The sequence below is a fragment of the Pipra filicauda genome, unplaced genomic scaffold (genome assembly GCF_003945595.2).
Source record: "Pipra filicauda isolate LSUMZ 115617 unplaced genomic scaffold, ASM394559v2 scaffold127_size2900866_pilon, whole genome shotgun sequence".
In the NCBI taxonomy this organism is placed as follows: Eukaryota; Metazoa; Chordata; class Aves; order Passeriformes; family Pipridae; genus Pipra; species Pipra filicauda.
The window spans coordinates 1,101,316-1,120,360 of record NW_024103740.1 but is presented as its reverse complement, the minus strand read 5'-3'; the positions used below and the strand labels follow the sequence as shown (position 1 = coordinate 1,120,360).

Below are 19,045 nucleotides of genomic sequence, written 5' to 3'. Positions count from 1 at the left end.
ATCAGGTCACGGTGTTCCTACAGATTGCTAAATTCACATAATTTCTAGCAGCTTGCTTATTAGAAATAATTATTTCTGCGCTTGGAAACCACCCATACACACACACATTCAACAAAATCTCTGCTTCATTTGTTACACTGGGCAGAATACAAAATAGTGCCACTTGCTAAAACCCCGTTAATTTAATGCAGCTGATGCCTGTGTTTCCCAGACTAGACATGGCACGTGATATTAAGCCCGAGTTTTATTTGAATTTCCTTGCAGACTTATTCAGGTCTCTTCTGCGTTGTGATAAACCCGTACAAACAGCTGCCCATCTACTCAGAGAAGATCATCGACATGTACAAGGGCAAGAAGAGGCACGAGATGCCCCCTCACATCTACGCCATCGCCGACACGGCCTACAGGAGCATGCTGCAAGGTAGGGCACCTCCTCCCTGCACCGCCTGGGAACCCCTGCCCACGGGGGAAAACACCTCGGAGCTCCACGTGTGCTCCTGCAGGCAGCACAGCCGGGAAAGATCTGGTACAGAGGGCCACACGGGCTTTCTAGAAGTTTCAGAGGAATTCTTTGGCAGGAACGGCAGTCCACAAACACTGTGACTCAAAAAGGAAAAACAATCCTTTTACCCATCTGTGTCGAGGCATGTGGGAAGGTTTCAAAGTCAAGCAAATAGTTTTGGCAAATACGGGCATGGAAAATGCTCCCTCTCCACCAGTGGAGACTATTCCAAAGTTAGCTGCTAGTGCTGCTGGATCCTCTCTCTCTCTCCCCTCTAGCAAAGCAAATTCAAGTAATGTTTTGGGGCTACTTTCCTTACAGCCTGATGTCTGGAGCCCTGAGTTGAGATGTGCTCTGTTTTCTGAGGATGATGGCAATGAGCAGTGGGAAAGCAGTCAGGCCCCAAATGGTGCAAACAAGTTCAAAGTTCACAGTGCTCTCCTCCTCCTGCAGTCACTACGGACAGAATGAGGGGATTTTGTACTAAGGAAAAATCATACTTTAGGGATGAAAAAGTTATAGTGATGAAAAAGTTATAGTGGTGAATGTACGCAACACCTAGAGACTACAGGGGCATGACCTGTTGCCATCTCACAGCGACTTTGGGTGCTGCAGGAAAACAGGACCTCCACAAAATGCTTTGAAATTTAGATGTCCTCATAAGGCCCCTGACCCTGCAGAAATTCTGGCTGCCAACTATGGCTCAGCAAGATTCACAGGCTTGGCCCTAAAGTTTAGGGCTTCCCGGTTTGGAGCTTAAGGATTTAAGGGTTTAAGGCTTTAAGGGTTTTAGATCTGACTGGTGAAAACAATAAACAGCACCTCAAATTTTCAGTTTAGCAGCTGGATTAGTAGCCAGTATTGATTTTTCAGTAATATTTATACACATACACAGAACAGCGATTGTTTCAGAGAAACTAATCCGTTCAAATCCCCTGTGCACTTTATCTGACTATGCAAATGAAATTACACAGTAGTTCTCTGGGCACACAGCACCTTGTAATCACAAGGATTGCAGTACCCCTGTAGTTATCTCACTTGAAATGTGTACCTGATGAATTTACTAGAGGTTCCAAGTAGTTAGTTTGGCATATCATACTGAACTGCCATTTTCTAAACCAAGATTTAGACTACACAAATCCTTTCCCCACAATGAAAAAAAAATCATCTTCTGTGTGTGTGCCAGGCCATCAGATTCTCACAAGTACAATTGCCTGATCCTATGCAGACCTCTACTGCCTGAAAATACCAACCAAAGCCTTGTAATTTAGCAAAAGATGAGTATACATACATAAATATATTTATTTATTTATTCACACACACATATAAATACACACACTAGAGGTGACTGATTTCAGAGGCACCAAAACAAGTCTTTTCCCCTACAAAAATCCTCTCATGTGTACTAACCGTAACGCTAACAAAATAATGCAGGTAACAAAATCCTTAGAACTTCTGAAGATTTAACTCCTGAAGATTATTTACTTATTTGATTACTTAATTATAACTTAGGTTCCTGACTTCAGAATCTTACATTTTCAGATATGAGAGTCCTTAAAATATAGCTAGTTCAACTCCAAACCCAGAGAACCAGGTATCTGCTTTACAATATCAACCTTTTTTCCTTTCTATGGTTTATATGGCATTTCTTTTCTGGAGCTATTTCAATTCCTATATTTAAGTGCATCCCAGAAGGCAGAGCTACAGTGCAGCAGAGGAGGATCAATAAAGCAACAAAAAAATATCCTGAAAATAGACCTTCCTACATACTGTGTGATATAATCACAGTTACAAAAAACTTACTTGGCATAAGCTCGTCCCGTTAAGCCGCAGTGATCTGTGCTCCAGCTCACCTCTGGAACTCTGTGCTCTGCATCCAGCACTGCCAGGGCTCTGAGCAGGCCCTGAAGCCAGGGCAGCCTTTCCTCAGATCCTTTATTTAAGCAGCAAGCCTTGAGGGGAGATCTTCAAGCAGCTTCTGGCTCCTACAGATCATCAGCAGTGTTCTCATTCAGCTGTGCAGGCTACTGCAACTTGAACCTAGAAATGGGATGGGGAAAACAGCTGGGAAAGGGCTACAAAATTTCTGTAGGAAACGAAAAAGAAAAAACCTAATACAGCCTATGCTAAACAGTTGTTTCGGCCTGCCAGTGCATGAGTTTTCTGCCTAACATGGAACTAGCATCAGCATAGATCAACCCAGCAGCATAAGAACCTCAGTCACTCTTCCTGTCTCCTGTCCCTCTAACATGCTCTCCCAAGCAGCCACTGGAGCTGCCTTGCCCTGTGCTATGGCAATTAACTGCACCTAGAACAGCCTGGGTTCAGCTGTGCCTCCTAGGCTGGGTGCAGGACAGTGGAGATAGGAAGAGTGCATGTTTCTATCTATTCACTTTTTTTGTGCTTAAGATAATTTCCTGGCACTACTGACTCTTGGGGAAGCTTTACTCCCCGTTATTCATGTGCCCCCTTTGCAAGGAATTCTTCCTGAGAGCAGAGAAGAGGGGGAGAGCAAGCAGAAGGAAAGGAGGAAGGAATAAATGATCAGTTAACCTTGAAAAGACTGCTCTTCCACCACCTCCCATCCTGACCACGCACAGCTGGCACTGCAGCCAGAGCCGTCCCACAAGAGCTCCCATCACAAGCAGAGGACACCCACGCTTTACTTGCACATGCCATTTTGGAGCCTTTCCATCTCTGAAGAGGGCCCCAGCTGGTTTTAAAGCTGTGCTTTTGTTTGTAAAAAACCTACTCATGCTTTGTGCATAAAACTAACCCAAACCTCAAAATAACTCCAGTTATTCAGCCAAATTATATTCACCCTGGAGTGGTGAAAGGGGGCGTCACCGTGATTCTGTGTGTGCACGCAACACGGACAGGCACAGACAGCTTCAGGGGGGTTTGTAGGCATATTTGCAAATGGAATATAAACAAAAGTCCTTACTCATAAACATGGATCAGGGCACTAAATGTTTTCCTTGTGAGAATTCAGTACTGCTCCTTATCTGGAAACTTGCATAGTTTCTGCTTGCCAAAATAAAATATGTCTTAGATTCATGCGACCAAAGAATTATATTCTGGTACTTCATGGCCAAGGCCACTTGGCCCAGAGCAATCAGCTTGTTCAGATGTCTTGGGGAACCTTTATCTTTTGGTGAATCAAGCCTCCATGTCTGCAGATTGCCTCCTACTGCAGGCTCATCATCTGGGAATCACAGCCCTTCACATTCTCACCCTCTCCTCTGTTGGCACAAACATCCAGCAAAAAACATGAGCTGTGCACACTGCATTCCTCTTGTGCTTCAGAGACTTACTTGGTTAATGTATTCATTAGGGATGATGCCAAAGTCCCATCAAAGTTGTTCTGATAAAAACACTTAGCCATGGTTACCAGCAATCAGATAATCTGACTTTCTTCCAAATATGCAGAAAAGCTGACATCTCACAGGACACAGGAATTATCAAAGATGTTGGCTGGGCAAAGATAAAATTTCCACTTGTTTCAAGTGGTTCTGAGCACCTAAAACCCTTTTACAAATCACAGTCATGCTGTCTCATGCTCAGCTGGGGGTACTGGATGTCTTGTTGAATCTACTGATTACCACATCACTAATGCAGTATGATCATTGCCCAGGCACAGCCACTGGGGCTCATTTCCAGCCAGAAGAATAAACTTTAATGTTCTTAAAGACTAAGTGAATATAACATTCTGCAAGAGTATTTTGTGTGTGTGTCCCCAGGAATTACCACACTGAACTGGGCCCCAGTGACTGTCTTTACAGACAAGCTTAGCTGAGTAGTGCTACACTTAGAGACTGCAGTCATAAAACATTACCCAATGCTCCTGCACCCACCTCTCTCTCCTGTGTTTTGGATGAAGTAGCTCCCCAGTGGGAGGAGTAACTCTGCTGCCTTCTGTCATCTTCCCTGCATGCAGAAAACAAAAAATGATAGACAATATCAACATGAAAAGTCAGGTTATGCAGCAGTACTAACAGATATAAAGTTTTCATGCAGTTGATTAGTCTTTTATTAAGTTCTCTGGCAATAAATCATCATGGAGAAGATATATTAGAGCTTTCTGGAGATCCAAGAAGATTATTTTCTGCAGAGCCATTTTTATGCAAGCCTGAGTTAAAGATGGAAAAACAAACAACCTGGTATTTATTTGGAGGTATGGGAGGGAAACACAGTTCCCAAGATCTTAGAAAAGGAGGCTGCTGTGAAAAGCCATCTGTTTACTGTGTCCTTAGCAGGACTGTACAGAAATGTCCCCTTTAGGCAGTGGAGTTATTAACAAATGTAAAGGAGCAGTAAGTGAGTGGTGGAACATGGGTTCAGTCTGGTTTTTTTCCTTTTATGGTAAAGCTGCCAACTTGCTGCTTCATTGTGATAAACCATCTGATTTTGTTGGTGATTAAGCAGAGCTAACTGGTCTATCAAGAACAGAGGGCAAGGATTCTTACAAGGATTCTATCTGGAGGTGTTTGGTGAAAAAGCTAAGCAGATTCCAGAAAGAAAAAAAAAAGTCTGCTGCATGTTTAGGAAAGATGCTGAGGTTTATAATGTAAATGTAGATATCTATGCTATTAATAATTGAGAAGAAAATAAAAAAATGTCTGACACATCTAATATAGACATACAGAAGGTGGATATGATACTCTTCCAGGTGGTGTCAAATTTTCTTAAGAGGCATTAACCAAAAAGATTAAAATCTAGAAAGTGTTTTGTTACTTCTTAAGCCCCAGGAATTATGTCTAAGGAGTTTTATTCATGCAAGTCCTTCTCTTCTGATAGATCTAACCACATAAAGTTGCAGATTCACAAAATAGGGCACAGACCTTTCTATATATAGAATAAAATATTCCTGAGCAGGAATAGGACTAATCAAATGGGAGAGCCTTTGAAAGTAAAAGAGACCAGTATCTGCAGCTCAAGTCATTAAAGAAGAGGATTAGTTTCCCTGATACATTTCATCCTTAGCATTGCAATTAGTTAGAACTGTTGAAGGAGATACAAGAACATCTGGAATTCTCCCTCCATGAGTGTGTACAGAACAGTTTGTCAGCAGGAGGTCTCTCCCATGATTAACCTGTCCCAGAGGGCATTTGGTGCAACTTCTGACCTTCCCAAACCTTCTGCTCTTACATGTCCCAAAGCTGCCCCCACACACACCCTCATGTAGCCCCCTGTGGTGGGCCAGTTTATGACACCTCCAGCAGGGGATTCACTTACTGGGAAGCAAAAGAAGGGCAGCAATGGGCAGCAAAGAGTAGTGAGAAAATACTTGGCTTAGAGGAGACCAACTTTTTCTAATGTCCCCTGAGCTCAGAAATTCCTGGCAAGTCTGTGTCAAGGAATCACTTTTATTTTCTTTATGATATTTATGACTTTGTGATGCAATATCAATATATGCCCATGGTTTCTATTTACACAACAGTGTATTTTTAGCGAAAATTCTACTGTGTTCTCACTTTTTTTTAACTTAAAAGAAAGCCTAGTTCATATCCTGCAGCGAAAAACAAACATACAACAAACACAGCTCTTCTCCTCCCAAGTGTTTATGTGGAAGAGTCCAGCTGTGCTGATTGCTGACAAATATCTCCAACAGAAGTGTAATGAGTAATTTTGTACCAATTTACCGAATAAAGCAGTTAAGTGGCACCATTTGTTGTGTGCATGATCAATAAAGCAGTTAATGTTAGAGCTGTTGAGGAACTGGGAGTAAAACAGTTGTTTCATATCAATCCAAGCCAGAGCAGAATCCTCTACAGCTTTTCCAAGGCTGGCTGTGGGCCAGGCAGCACTTGCAGCTTGCAAGCTTAATAGGTTTATCTCATGGTATTTATGACATACAGGGTCAGCCACAGGGGAAGCAATCAGACAGGTAGTCCTGCAAGTCACCCCACACACTGAACAAAAGGAGGAAGGAGTTCATGTCTGTAACCTCTGACCAGAGGCTCCATTGGGCTAACGCTGGCTCTGCATTTGATAGATAATGCCAAACCATACAGAAGTAACTGGCTTCAGCCTTAATTATCTGTCTCAAGCCTCAGATTTGTAGCTACACACACTTTTCAAAAACGTATTTGACCTGCCTGGGAGTTTATTTTCCTAAGTCAGAAGATTTTTCTACAGTCTGTAGAGGCAGAGTGTGACAGTCTCAGCCAAAGAAGGGCCAACTTCAGCACTGGGGCTGGTTGCTAAGAGCCTTGTTCAAGTCTACTTCCAAGCAGCCCCAAGGGTGGAGATACCACACCTCTCTGGGAAACTTGTCCTGATGTTTGACAAGTGAAAAAAATTATTCTACTTCAGAATGGATCACAGCAAACATGTTAGTCCTGCCTTTTGGTAGAGAATTCAGTGTAAAAGTTCTGAAGGTAGGCAGAAACTCCAACTCCAAAAGGATAAGCAGAGAGAATTGCTCCAAGAACAGGTTGTGGAGGTAGGATGTAATCCTAAACCTTCCTGCAGCATTACAGCCCACTGGACTTTGGTGTGCAGAAACCTTCTACATGCCTCACATAGTGGAAATGGAGACTTTGGTCCTCCTTTTCATAAATCTTGATCCAAAATGTGTTTGATGGTCCTGTTCATAGTAAAAAGCATGAAGAATACTTATGTGCTTGTTGAAATGACCTTGTAAAATCTATGAAGTATCTTGTTTTATCTTATACTTTGGAGGATATCTCAAAGAAATTACTTGTCCTCCTGACAAAAGTTGTCTCTCAGTCTGAAATGAAATAGAGAGTATATTATTCAGGTATTTGAACTTCTCTGCTTTCAAAATTCAAAGCTTTGCATGACAGGCTTAAAACATTTTAGTCGTTCATGCCTTATCTGTCCAGACTTTGTTTCAAGTCAGCTGCTAGCCATAATTCATAAGCATAGTAAAAGCTTGAGTTTCAGGTTTGAAATTTTGTTATAATCTTCTTATAGAGAGCCTGATGTTTTGCTGTCCTCATTACAGTTCATCTCTAATGGAATTTACAAAAATTTTTTTTGACCTCTTAACCTTTTGTTCATTTTTTGTGCAAAATATTTCCATTAGAGATGGTTATTTAAATGCAAGGGCAAATTAAGTAAGATGTTAACCCAGTACTTTTGACTAATTGTGGTCAGCCACATTTTAGGTCTAGGCTGTTCAATGTAAATCCTTATAAATATAAGTGCTCCTGTCAGAAAAGCCATTTTCCCTAATTAATGGATTATTTCTCTTTATTCACAGATCGAGAAGACCAGTCTATCCTGTGCACGTAAGTAAACCAATCTATTTTAGTGTATCTCAGTGTTACAATGTCTTTCTTTATTCAAACTTGATTCAGATTCTGATGGAACAGATATATTCTCCTCACCTTTAGTAAGCTTGAACTCCAGTCCCAAATCTGCTTCAGTAGATAGACCTGCTCATAAAATAAAAACACAGCTATCAGTGTTATGGAAGTCTTTAATGCACATTATTTCTTTAAACTGACTTTTTAAAATTAGAGATTAAGAGTTTACAATGAAGAGTTGGGGAGTGTGGCTGTAAAACTGTGTGAGTAGAGAGCATAAGGGATTTCAAAAGATTCCTAGAGGAAGGTGAGGAGCTGAGAGAGAGAACTGAGGAACATGGAGCATCCTGGATATTTTGAACTGCCTTTCATTTTCAGCTGTTGGTGACTCACCACAACTCCCTAATTCATTGCAGAAAAGTGTGACCTTTCACGTTCCTGCTGGTCTGTGATGTTTGCCTGCTCTGTGGCTCGCCCAGGGCTGGCTCAGGGCTGTGTTGCTGAGAGGGCTCAGCAGCACTCCATGGGCTCTGCGTGATCACTTTGGGCAACAGTGAAGGACCAACTCAGCCCTGCTTTGAACTCTCTGACTTTTCTGTGTCCTGGCTCCTTGAGCTTTGAGCTGCCAGTCCTCAGACAGCACTAGCACGGGAAGTTCAGTTGCTGTACTATGGGTCAGGCAGGGATTTTATTGCAACAAGCTTTGCTGTGCACAACTTATTACTCCACAAAATCCCACTGTTTTGTCATTCCTGCCTATTTTGAAAAATCACTCAAACTCTTGAACTGGACAGGGATCTCCTACTTGACCTTCAGTTTTGACCATTTCTCCATTTCTCTCTTGCTAGTTAGTTGGTTTTATTTGCTTGAATGCCATCAAGGATGTTTTTGACATAATTTTGTGTTTGTTAAGTTAGGCATTTTCCAGTCTTCCGGATCAAAAGTAGGATTTGATTCTATGTAAATGCTAATTATTGTTTGCAGAAGATGGCATGTGTATTATTTATAGCAGGTTTATGCAATTATGCTGTAATCTGTCATGTATTGTAAATACAAACTGAACTGGTTTTAGGTTATCTGAGAAAATGTGGTTACTGAATGACTGAATATATATTTACACTACAGTTTTTAAAAAGCACTGCTACTGATCACCAGCCATACCATTATTTGTTGACCGGAAAAGGATTATCACCTAAGAAAAAGTAATAATTATTCACTGTGTCTGGTACCATAAGGGTAGCATAGCTCTAACCTCTGTTATAACAAGACTTCAGTATATGTAAGTATATCAATCAAAAATCTGTCCCAAAATGCATCAATACCAAAAAGAAATTTAAAATCACTGCAATGATGAAGTAAAAATTGACTATCACATTCTTCCCAGGATGAAACATGTCATGGTTATGAAGACGAATGTACAGTATGCATTTCCTCCTTCTATTTATGTACTTTAGTTTATTTTTCCACTATTAAAACTTTGGAATATTAGTACTTCCAAGAAAGGGACTTTCTTTTGCAAATCTCTGCCTTCTTGTTCATGAAAATCCATTTCAGGATCCTCTTCTGGCAGCTAATGTGCATTTAAAATACTTTTTTTTTTTTTCACTTGGCCAGCTTGCTGGAAACACAAGGTGCTTCACACCAGTAATACATAAAATTGAGAGAATGAAATGTCTTTCCCATTTTGAAAACAGCCACAGTAAATGATTCACCAACATGTTTAGAATAGTTGCTGTATGTTGGATGAACATCATGACCCATAGCTTAAAACAGTCCTTACACATGTCTTTTAAATCAAAAAGTTTAGTCAGGTTAAAACCCATGTACACAACTTTAACCACTGCTGATTTAACATTCTTGTTGGCCTTATTTGGCTGTACAGAAAGAAGAAAGTTCACTTGGCTTTCAGCTTGGCAGCTCTCAAGTTGAAGCAATTTGTATTATTATGTAGAATCGCTAAAATTTCTAAGAAATTATTTTTGCCTAAAATATGTAACAATAACTGAAGACTTCATGGCACTGATCTGCCAGGATCTTTTCTTTAAGTAGCTACAGACTTGGCCTTCCCAAAGCCTGGTACCTGGACTGTAATACCTGTAACTGTAAGGATTCTTGTGAGTCACCTGAAATGATGCTGGGACATGGGCAGGGGGGTAGATCTGAGAACTGAGATTCCATGTTTCTGACTATAAATACACCCATTCTCAGGACTTCACCCTCAGCTCATTGAACCTGCCCTCGTGTGGTTAAGTACTGTTTGTATTCTTCTTCAATCCCTACCCTTTGTGTGATTAAACACTGTATGTTTAAAATCTCCCTCTGTCTTTAACTCTCATGGGTTCCAATGCTCCCTCAGAATTCCCTGTCTTCCCAGACTTTATTTCCTCTACATTTTATTAATAACTACACATATACTGCCTTTGGTCTAATGTCTTCTGTGCACACATCTTTTCTCTGTTAGCTCTTCCCCATGGGCAGCATCACTGAACATCCTCTCATGTCACTCTCTGCCAGTTGCTCTCACTTTACAGTCAGACTTAAAATCCCACATCTTATCATGCACATTTACAACATAAAAAACTTTATACCATGGCTGTGCTTACTAATATATATGTAGCTGCATTATCGTAACATAACATAACATATGTAATAAATACACAATATTGCACAGAGGGCATAAAATAAGAAATCTTATTCTTTTAGGTACCTGAAAATTAGGGCAGGTAAGACATCTCTGTCCTTGTGTTTTGGTCCCTGTAGTGTTCTGAGCAGCCTTCACAGCTCTGCCTGGCTGTTGGGATTTCCTGACATTTCTGCCTGTGCGTGGGCCTCCCCACTGTGGTCTCTCTTGTATGACATTTGAGTTGGCCATGAAATAGTCTGTATTCACTCCTGGTCTGTGTTGATCAGCATTAGATGTTGCTGAAGGAAAAATCCCAAGAAATCTGTCCAGGTGCTCAGAAACCTGAGCAACCTCAGCAACCAGAGCATCAGCAGTTAAGGGTGAATTGAACTGGGCAATGGCCAGTGAACAGACTTGTGACTTTTCAAGCTTCTTCCAATTTAAGTAGAAGCATGAGCCCTCAAAGGAGACTTTTGGCCTTTGTTGTTTGATTTCTAAAGACACAAATGGATTCTCCTGGAGTTTTCAAAAGGTTTTTTACCAAAAATCCCACAAGTGCTTATTTGCATAGCTAACCACATGAGAGTTTTAACAATCTCCTCATAAACCTGTCTGATCTTGGGTTTATCATATTTTAGCCACTTCCTGGAAAGAGCAGGTGGTGTGTTTTCTAGAAAGCAAATGTGGCAAAGAGGACTGTGCACAAGTTTCAGTTAAACAAAAAACTACCGTAAATGAATGAGGACAGAATCTGATCAAAATCCTGAATGTTTCGGGTATTGTGGAGTCGTGGAAACAAATGCTTGTTAAACGCTTGATTTTTACATACAATCAAATACCTTTTCATTACCTTTTAGTTCTTTAAAACACGCATTTAGTTTGAATAGCTTCTATAAAAACAGGGAAGTAGCAGGGTGCTACTTCCACTTCATTTGATATGGTAACTACATAAGGCAAAACAGTGGGTGAGGCAGGGACCATCCTGCCCTTTTCCCCTCCTTCCCCTCTGTCTCTTGGGGTGAACTCCCCAGAGCCTCACCCGGACACGGGTCTCCAGCCCACTTTCTGCCCCGACACGCATCAAGAAGCAAAGTCGTCCAGAACATCTCCAAACTGCAAAGCCCTGTTAGCCCACAGACTCCTCCAGGAGAGAGCGGAACTCTCTCCTCTCCCAGCTCAGTAAATCCCGCAGGCCGGGGCTGGCCGGCGCTGCTCCCGCCCGCTCTCCCGCACAGACAGCTCGGGGAGCTGCGGCCCCGGGCGGAGCTCGGTGCTGGACGCGCTCCGGCCCTTCGGGGAGTTGTTTTGCAAGTAAACTTGTAGGATCAGTGCGCTGGCTGGCTCTCTAGCGGGGTACAGCTGGCCTAGGACAAAGATTTTCATTATCTCTGCACATCTCGCACTGCAGGACGGAGCCTGCCAAGCCCTAATGGGATTTAGAGCCCCTCGTTGGCTGCTCTGTGCACAGAGGCTTCCCACAGTGCCAGCACAGCCGGATTAAGAGATGTGTGAACGGGCAATTTTTGTGGTTCATTGCTTACTGAAACAAATGCTGGAAAATAAATTCTGCTGTTACTTTCTAGATGTTTCAAAAAGTGGAATTAAGCTAGGTCTCATATCATAATATTAACATAGAAAGCTTTCAGATTTTCAACAGCAACAAAATCTCCACTTTTAAAACCAATTTTTCCCAGTTATTCTCAAATGTACAAGAGTCTTAGTTACACCACAGGCTCAACCCACAACAGTGGGGCCAACCTGCTAGTCTCACCTTGTCCTAATTTGGAAACCTATTCTAGCTGAGATGATTTTCATTTAAGGTGAAGGTAATGGAGTCATGGAGGATTCAGTAGCTCATGTGGTACAAAAACTCTATTATAGCTGAACACTATATATATGAGTTTTTGTGCTTTAAATCCCGTACCAAGTTCCTAAAACAATGCCTGGCAAGAACCAAGGGAAGAATAAATTTAAATTATACCACATGACACGAGAGTGGTATTTTTAACAGATCAAGCCTGTTAGCACAGTGGACCCCTTTGCTCTGGGAAGGCCAAAGAGTTTCTTAGAAGGAAAACATGTATGGGAAGCAGCTAAAGTTGGGCTGATCAGAACTGTGCAATAGGACTTGCTTTTGATGTGGTTTTTTTGTGCTGGCCATCCGAGTTGGGTGCAAAGAACAGTGCTGGCAGTAAATGTGCTCCCTCTATGTGTGGCAGGCAAGAAGAATGATTTGAGAGGTTTCAATTAAACCAGTGATCATCCTCCTCCCAAAAGATGATGATTAAGACAGTGGTAACAGCATTTATATGGTGAACATTCACTTTGGAACATAATTTAGTCTGAGGAAAATAGGCACTCAGAAGAGAGGAGCAGATGCCTCCTGGGAGGAACCCCACTGTGTATGGTTCATGTCAAAACAACTGAAAGATGTTTGCAAGAAAAAGACTCATCTTTAAAAATTCATTCACTGAGCTTGACAGAGCCATACAGATTTTAAAGCAAGTGGGATTTCTCAAACCACCTCACAAATGAAGTTGTTTCTGCCACCCCTGAAATATTGGTGCTTCAAGGCAGATGCAGAGAAAATACCCAGCACAACCAACTCTATTGCAGCTCAGTAGTTCTAGGAAGAATTCCATTCTGTGAAGTGAACTAAGCAATTCACATGCTCTCCTCCTCCTGGGTCTCCCCTGGTAAGCTTCTTGATATTTACAGGCATTGAACCTGATGTAGCCACTCCTCCTCATTAGCTGGTTTTCAAACACATGGTGTTTTATCACTGAGATAAAATCTAGATGTTGTCATACAGCTGTGATGCATCCTTCAGAGTATAAGAGCTACTTATATGTTAAATGGATAATTGTTTATCAGACCTGTCTATTGTCATAGATGTTTAAAAATTATCTATGTTAAAATCAGATGTATTCATCAGCTCTAGATATTATTCTTCATTACTCACTGACCTTAGAGATTTTTTTTCTTATTGTAGCTGTTGAGATTCTGTCTGTTTTCCATTTCATGTTGAAGCATTTCCATTTCATGTTGAGGAACTCTTTATTGTCTACTTCAAAAGGAAATTAAAGCCCCAAAGTCTATCTGCAGAAAACAGGAAAGCCCTTAGCCTGTACAGAAGCAAAGAGTTAAGGATGAAAGAACAGAACAAAATGTTAAGTAACTTAAGCATTACAGTATGATGGGATAATTACAAGTAAAATGATGCCATATATGGTAATACTCACAGGGATTCAGGGGAAAGCCAAATGATGGGCACTGCTGCCCTGGGAGAAAGGAAATGCAATTCATGGAGTGATGAACTACAAATAACCTTTAATAAAATGGAATAGTTCAAAGTTTGTTTGAAGAAAGTTGTTTTGGTTGTTTTTTTTCCAAAGAAACAAAGTTGTAAGGTAGATTTATTTGAAAACTTTGTATGCATATGTCTTCAAACTGGTGTGCTTGGTTTGGAACTGTTCCCAGGACACTTAATTTTTATCAATAAAACACAGAAATGTTTTAGCACTGAAGCTGAGGCAGAAATTAATCCAGCCTCTAAACTGTGCAAATTAACTCAGGTCTTGTGAAAAAGAATCTATTAATCTCAATTATTTCTGGTTAAAACTCTAAAAGCCAGAAGAAACACTTCTTATCATGTTGTACTTCAGGCAGGAATTGTTTTTTGTTTCCTAAGGTTTATATCAATGTCATTCTGTCTTGAAAGTTCTGCCCAGTACTTACCCATATTTTTATGTCCATTTATCACTGGTCCCTTGGTAGGGAAAATTAACTCCTGATTTCCTAATTAGGAAAAAAAGCAGAACTGCAATGGATCCAGCTAAACAGTTTCAGATTCAAAAGAGGTGACAAATAACCATGGGATTTTTTTAATGTATTGTTCCTTTGTTTTTTTTTTAAATCCATTTTAGCTTAGCTCCAAAGAAAAAGAGGTCCAGCTTACATTCAGTTTGTTGCTCTGCTCACAGTACCAGCTTGATACAGTTGAAAGAACTAGTCTGTTACATCCACACCCAGTTTAATGCCCTCTCTGACTGCTGAGACAGGACAGTATAAAAACAGTTCTGTCCATATAATCATCAGAGCCAGAGGTATCTGAAAGACATAAGATGATGTAACACTTAGAGAGGAGAAGTAGCCTGGAAATGTTCTATTGAGAAAAGACTGTGTAAATCTGCACTTTGAAAACCACTCTTTTGCTTTAAGAGAGGGCTTAAAAGTTGTAAATAAACTTCACCTTGGAAGTCTTCCAGGAGATAAGAAGTTACCATTGCCTTCCTGCTTCCCCAGGGACACTGCCCAGAGCAGGGCAGGGATGCCAGTTCAGGTGCTCAGACATCTCCCCACGAGATGTCCCTAACTACCCAGTAAGGGACACCTCAGGCAGCTCCAGTCCTGGTCCCAGTGAATGCAAGGAACATCTGGACACAGTGTTAGGATGAGGCAGAATCATTGGCTTATTCTTCCCACTGATCCAAGATGTTAGTCTACTTTAATGCCAGAATTTCAGAAGAGAAAACCATTGTATTACTGCTGATGTTTTTTCTTACTGCTGTACCACATCTGTTGTCTTTTTTGATCTTAAAATATAAGCAGACTCCCTGCCAGTTCCACTTCTCATAAACGTTCAGATGCTGCCAAAGGATGATGAACTGTGGTTCAAAAATGCATCATGTTTTAGAATTCCCTTAAAATGGCCACTCCAAATACTGCTGGGACAGAGATGTAGCTCTGATAATGCGTTCTTTGCGTGCTGCAGTCAGGTGGATTTGGAGAGATGGTGTTCTGGGGTAAACAATAACTGAGCCGGGCATTTTCCAGTCCTGTTTTTATACAGTAATTACATCGACATGGCAGAAGGAGTCCACTAGTTACCTACTTTCTTTTGTGTTATTTTCTTTCCCCTCAGAGGTGAATCTGGTGCTGGCAAGACAGAAAATACCAAAAAGGTCATTCAGTACCTGGCTGTTGTTGCTTCATCACATAAGGGCAAAAAGGACACCAGTGTCACTGTAAGTGAGCTCTTCATATCCAACTCTTCCTCAGGCCTCTTAGGGCTGTGCTGAGGTGACATTGTTAACAGCAAGTCACTGACTGTGGCTTGTCAAATAGTTGACATTATAAGAGTACACAATTACATCACAGCTCTATGTTTATGGAAAAGAAAAATTTGTTTGACACCATCTTAGGCATCAAATTAGAATGTACCTCGGGAGAACAGAAATATTCATGGCTTTCCATATGCATAGCACCTATTTATATCCCAGCACGAAGGCCTTGAAGTCTGCCAGGGCTCAAGTCCTTATTTTACCCTTGACCTCTGGCAACTAAGAAGTTTGGGAAAGCCTGTAACTAAGACGTGGTCCAACTGCGTCACAAAAATTTATACCAGCATTTAAACTTCCAAAGTTTTGATTGGATTTGTGAGTTTTCTTACTAACCACCAGAGAGTCCCAGCATAAAACTTGTCTTTTCTTTTTACTCCTCTGTCAGAGGAGGCACAATTGAAAGGCACAATTTTTTATAAGTACTTTGTTCCTTCAAAATTCATGATAGTCTTGCCTTAGAGACTAAAGTTCATTTTCTTACTTTGAACCATAATACAAGCTTAGACCTCTCCATTTCCTGGAGATTATTAGGATGGTTGAAGCTCTCAACTGCCTTTGCTGTTCCCAGTATGACTCCAGGTCCTACGTAATTTCCAGCCTTTCGAATGTTACTCAGATTTCTGCAAAAAAAAAAAAAGCAGCAATTCACTTTTATGACCAAACAAGCTTAATTCACAAAGACATTTCAGTGTGTCCCAAATACAAGACTGGGTCCAAAATAAGAAATTAGTAGGGCAGTGGAAAATGAAGTAAAACTCTCATGACCACACCTGTGCTGGGTCCCAGAGCTGCCCTTGCCCAGCCTGTGCGCCGGCACACGGAGCACTCCGGAGCACAGGCTGTGCAGCCCGGGCTCTTCCATCAGAAATAACTGGGCTCTTATGTGCAGTGGATTCTGCTTTGGGGCAGGGGAGGGAGTAGATGTCGTTTTGGGTAGTATTTTCTAGAAATCTGTAATTAAATTTAGTGTAAACACTTTAAGACTAAAGGCATTGTTTTTCTTTGTTTAATGTTTGTGCAAAAAAGTTATTTCTTCCCCCTGAGTCCCTGCTCAGTGGCTGGGGGAAATGAACTTGTGGTACCCAGGCCATCCCTAACAGGCATGTAACTGCAGTTGCTGCTGACTCCTCTGGGGAATTACATGAGTCCCAGGATTAAATTTGCCCTGAGACAGACCTGAAGGCAAATATCCATCAAATAGGAGCTGAGAGAAAGTCTAATTTGTCCAATAACATGCTGGAAAAGAGTAATTCAGTGATTGGGATTACTGACACAGCAATCTCAGTCCTTAAAATAAAATGAATAGCAAAATGCCTCAGTTGCACCAGAGGAGAGCTAGGGATTTATCATGAAAATATTTGTCCTTGCCTGGTCCTGAAAGACTAATCTGGGGCTGGATCCAAATCCCTTCCTTTTGCTTCAGGTTGGTTTTTTTTGCTTCAGCTAAAATGCTCTCTATATGTTAATGGTATTTGTACTCTTGTTATGTCTGCAATAGATTGTTTGTATCCGTATTCCTGGTTTATTTGCATGGAAACTGTGTATTGGTTATTTTAATACAGAAAAAAAACCAATAAGAATGTCTGTCTAACGGAAATTATACTGACACTTGTTTTATACCATGTTATTCAATACAGCAAGGTCCATCTTTTGCTTACGTGAGTAACTTAGACTGTTTGGTGTGTGTTTAAGGCACGGAGTGTAGATCTGCATGCTATTGTTGCACCCCAAAAATTTAAGAGATTTCATTGAAATATGTTGTATGATATGACAAAAAGCAACAATAGCACCAAATGCTCTCACAAATCAACCCTAACTGTGTCAGGCTCCATGGTAAAGAATGAGGTCTGACACAGGCAGGGTCATCTTTCAAATATCACTCTCTTCTTTATCTCTGTGTGTGTTCCAATTGCCATAGTTTGAACTAAATTTCCCACGATCCTGGAAGAGCCTTTCAGCCTGAAATTAAGTAACGTGATTTCTGAATGAAATACCCAAAGGCTTTCTGTGCTTCAGGTTGAACTTTTTAGGACTGCTGTGAAATAATTCCTAAACCTCACAGCGTTTGATTCGTTTGGCTGCATGCTTTCCACTGGTTATTGCTTTCAATTTTCATGTTGAGTCACATCCACAAGAGTTAGCATGTTCTTAGCTTGCTGCTATAACAGAGCAACTCCCACTGCAGCACGTGTCTGCAGGTGTGTTACAGCAGCTTCTGACTGGGAAGCTCCTCTCTTGTGTTGTGCCTTCCCAGCATCCCGATGCTTTGGGAATACAGGCAGGTTTGCTGGCATATTCTTTGTGTTTCTGTGCCAGCCAAGTGGGATTTTTTTTTTTCAACTTTTTTTTTCCCCCCATCCCAACTGCTGCCTCTCAGACTCCAGCTATGACAATGTGTTGTGTGCCCTGAAGTTAATTTAGTCCTTCCTTCGACAATCTCTCTGCAAAAAAAATCATTCATGGTTGGCATAGGCACCTCTGTGGAGCTGGGTGGACTTGGAGCTGCACATGATGCTGCTCCTTGGGAGTCATGGTTTTAAACCCCAAGTTTATGACATGGTTCAGTTCTCACTAGAAGCAGGTGGTATCTGTCTCAGTTTGACAGAGAAGGCTCTATTTTAGCTGTGACCATCTGATTTCAGCAACACCCCCCTCTTATACTGGAGTTTTTTAAACCTACAGAGTGTAACTGGACAGAATTGTTCAGTGCAGAGAATCTTCAGGGACTTCTAGGGATTCACTACTTATTCTAGGATTCCTGTATTAGCTTGTTTGGAAATCTTCCCTCCCCCTACCTCCAACTCTTGGGTAGTAAGGTTTTTAATTATATTTTTGAGGTAGCTCTCATCATCGCCACAGAATTCAGGAGACATTCAGGAGCAACATTTAGAAAAAAGTTACCAGTTTTGCACACTAATTGGGAAGCACGTTCATTTTCCAAACTATTTCCTAGATTCATTCAAAATATTGCCTTATTTTCTAATTAAAATTATTTGAAATATATCATATTATCTATTTTCTTTTTAGAGTGAGTTATTTGAACTAATGCATGTTACTACAGAGAAGTACTCAAAGAACAGGATGATAAGAAGCAAATGTGAAAGTAAATGGTGTCATAGGACAGAGCTGAATGAAAAGTTCAGAAAAGATGGATACATATACAAAGGGTTTTTTAAACTTCATTGATTTGCTTAGAAATAGATTAGATAAATAAACAGAATTAAATGCGTGCTTGTTTCATTGCATGATTTGTTACCTTAGAAATTACCAATCACAATTAACAATATATATTAGGTTTGTGTGTTTGCATGAGAATTCATTATCCTGGTTTGAAATAAATCAATGCAATTCCATATTTAACCTAAGTAGCCTTGCATGACTCATTAATAGACTTGATGAAATCTGCTTTGTAGCTTTGTGCTGCATTACATTAAAATGATTCTCAGCAAGTTATTCTAATTACATCGTCATTTGCTAGCAAAGGATCTCAATAAACTAACTTGAAAAAGACATGCTAGAGGTT

The 19,045-nt window shown here is 40.8% G+C and overlaps 2 protein-coding genes and 1 long non-coding RNA gene across 6 annotated transcripts in view; 1 reads left to right on the top strand and 2 right to left on the bottom strand.

Annotated features, from left to right (window-relative positions):
* Positions 1-19,045, top strand: part of MYH11 (myosin heavy chain 11) — a 56,840-nt gene that overhangs the window by 10,863 nt on the left and 26,932 nt on the right. For 2 of the 3 annotated variants that reach the window (XM_027743944.2, XM_027743946.2), the window contains exons 3-6: positions 265-421; positions 7,731-7,758; positions 15,324-15,426; positions 17,160-17,180. In XM_027743944.2, the coding sequence (XP_027599745.1) occupies positions 265-421; positions 7,731-7,758; positions 15,324-15,426; positions 17,160-17,180 (309 nt within the window). The remainder of the gene's footprint in view (positions 1-264; positions 422-7,730; positions 7,759-15,323; positions 15,427-17,159; positions 17,181-19,045) is intronic. The other variant, XM_027743945.2, reaches the window with a different exon arrangement.
* Positions 2,435-7,897, bottom strand: LOC114000034. 2 transcript variants are annotated; one of them, XR_003545084.2, is made up of 3 exons: positions 7,858-7,897; positions 4,357-4,429; positions 2,435-2,542 (listed from the first exon to the last, which is right to left on the bottom strand). It is a non-coding gene; the product is annotated as an uncharacterized LOC114000034 (long non-coding RNA). The 2 variants fall into 2 exon arrangements; XR_005566820.1 differs by lacking the exon at positions 7,858-7,897 and adding an exon at positions 7,142-7,226.
* Positions 16,066-19,045, bottom strand: part of NDE1 (nudE neurodevelopment protein 1) — a 42,235-nt gene continuing 39,255 nt past the window's right edge. The window contains exon 10 of the transcript XR_005566819.1: positions 16,066-16,142. The gene's annotated coding sequence lies outside the window, so the exon portion shown is untranslated. The remainder of the gene's footprint in view (positions 16,143-19,045) is intronic.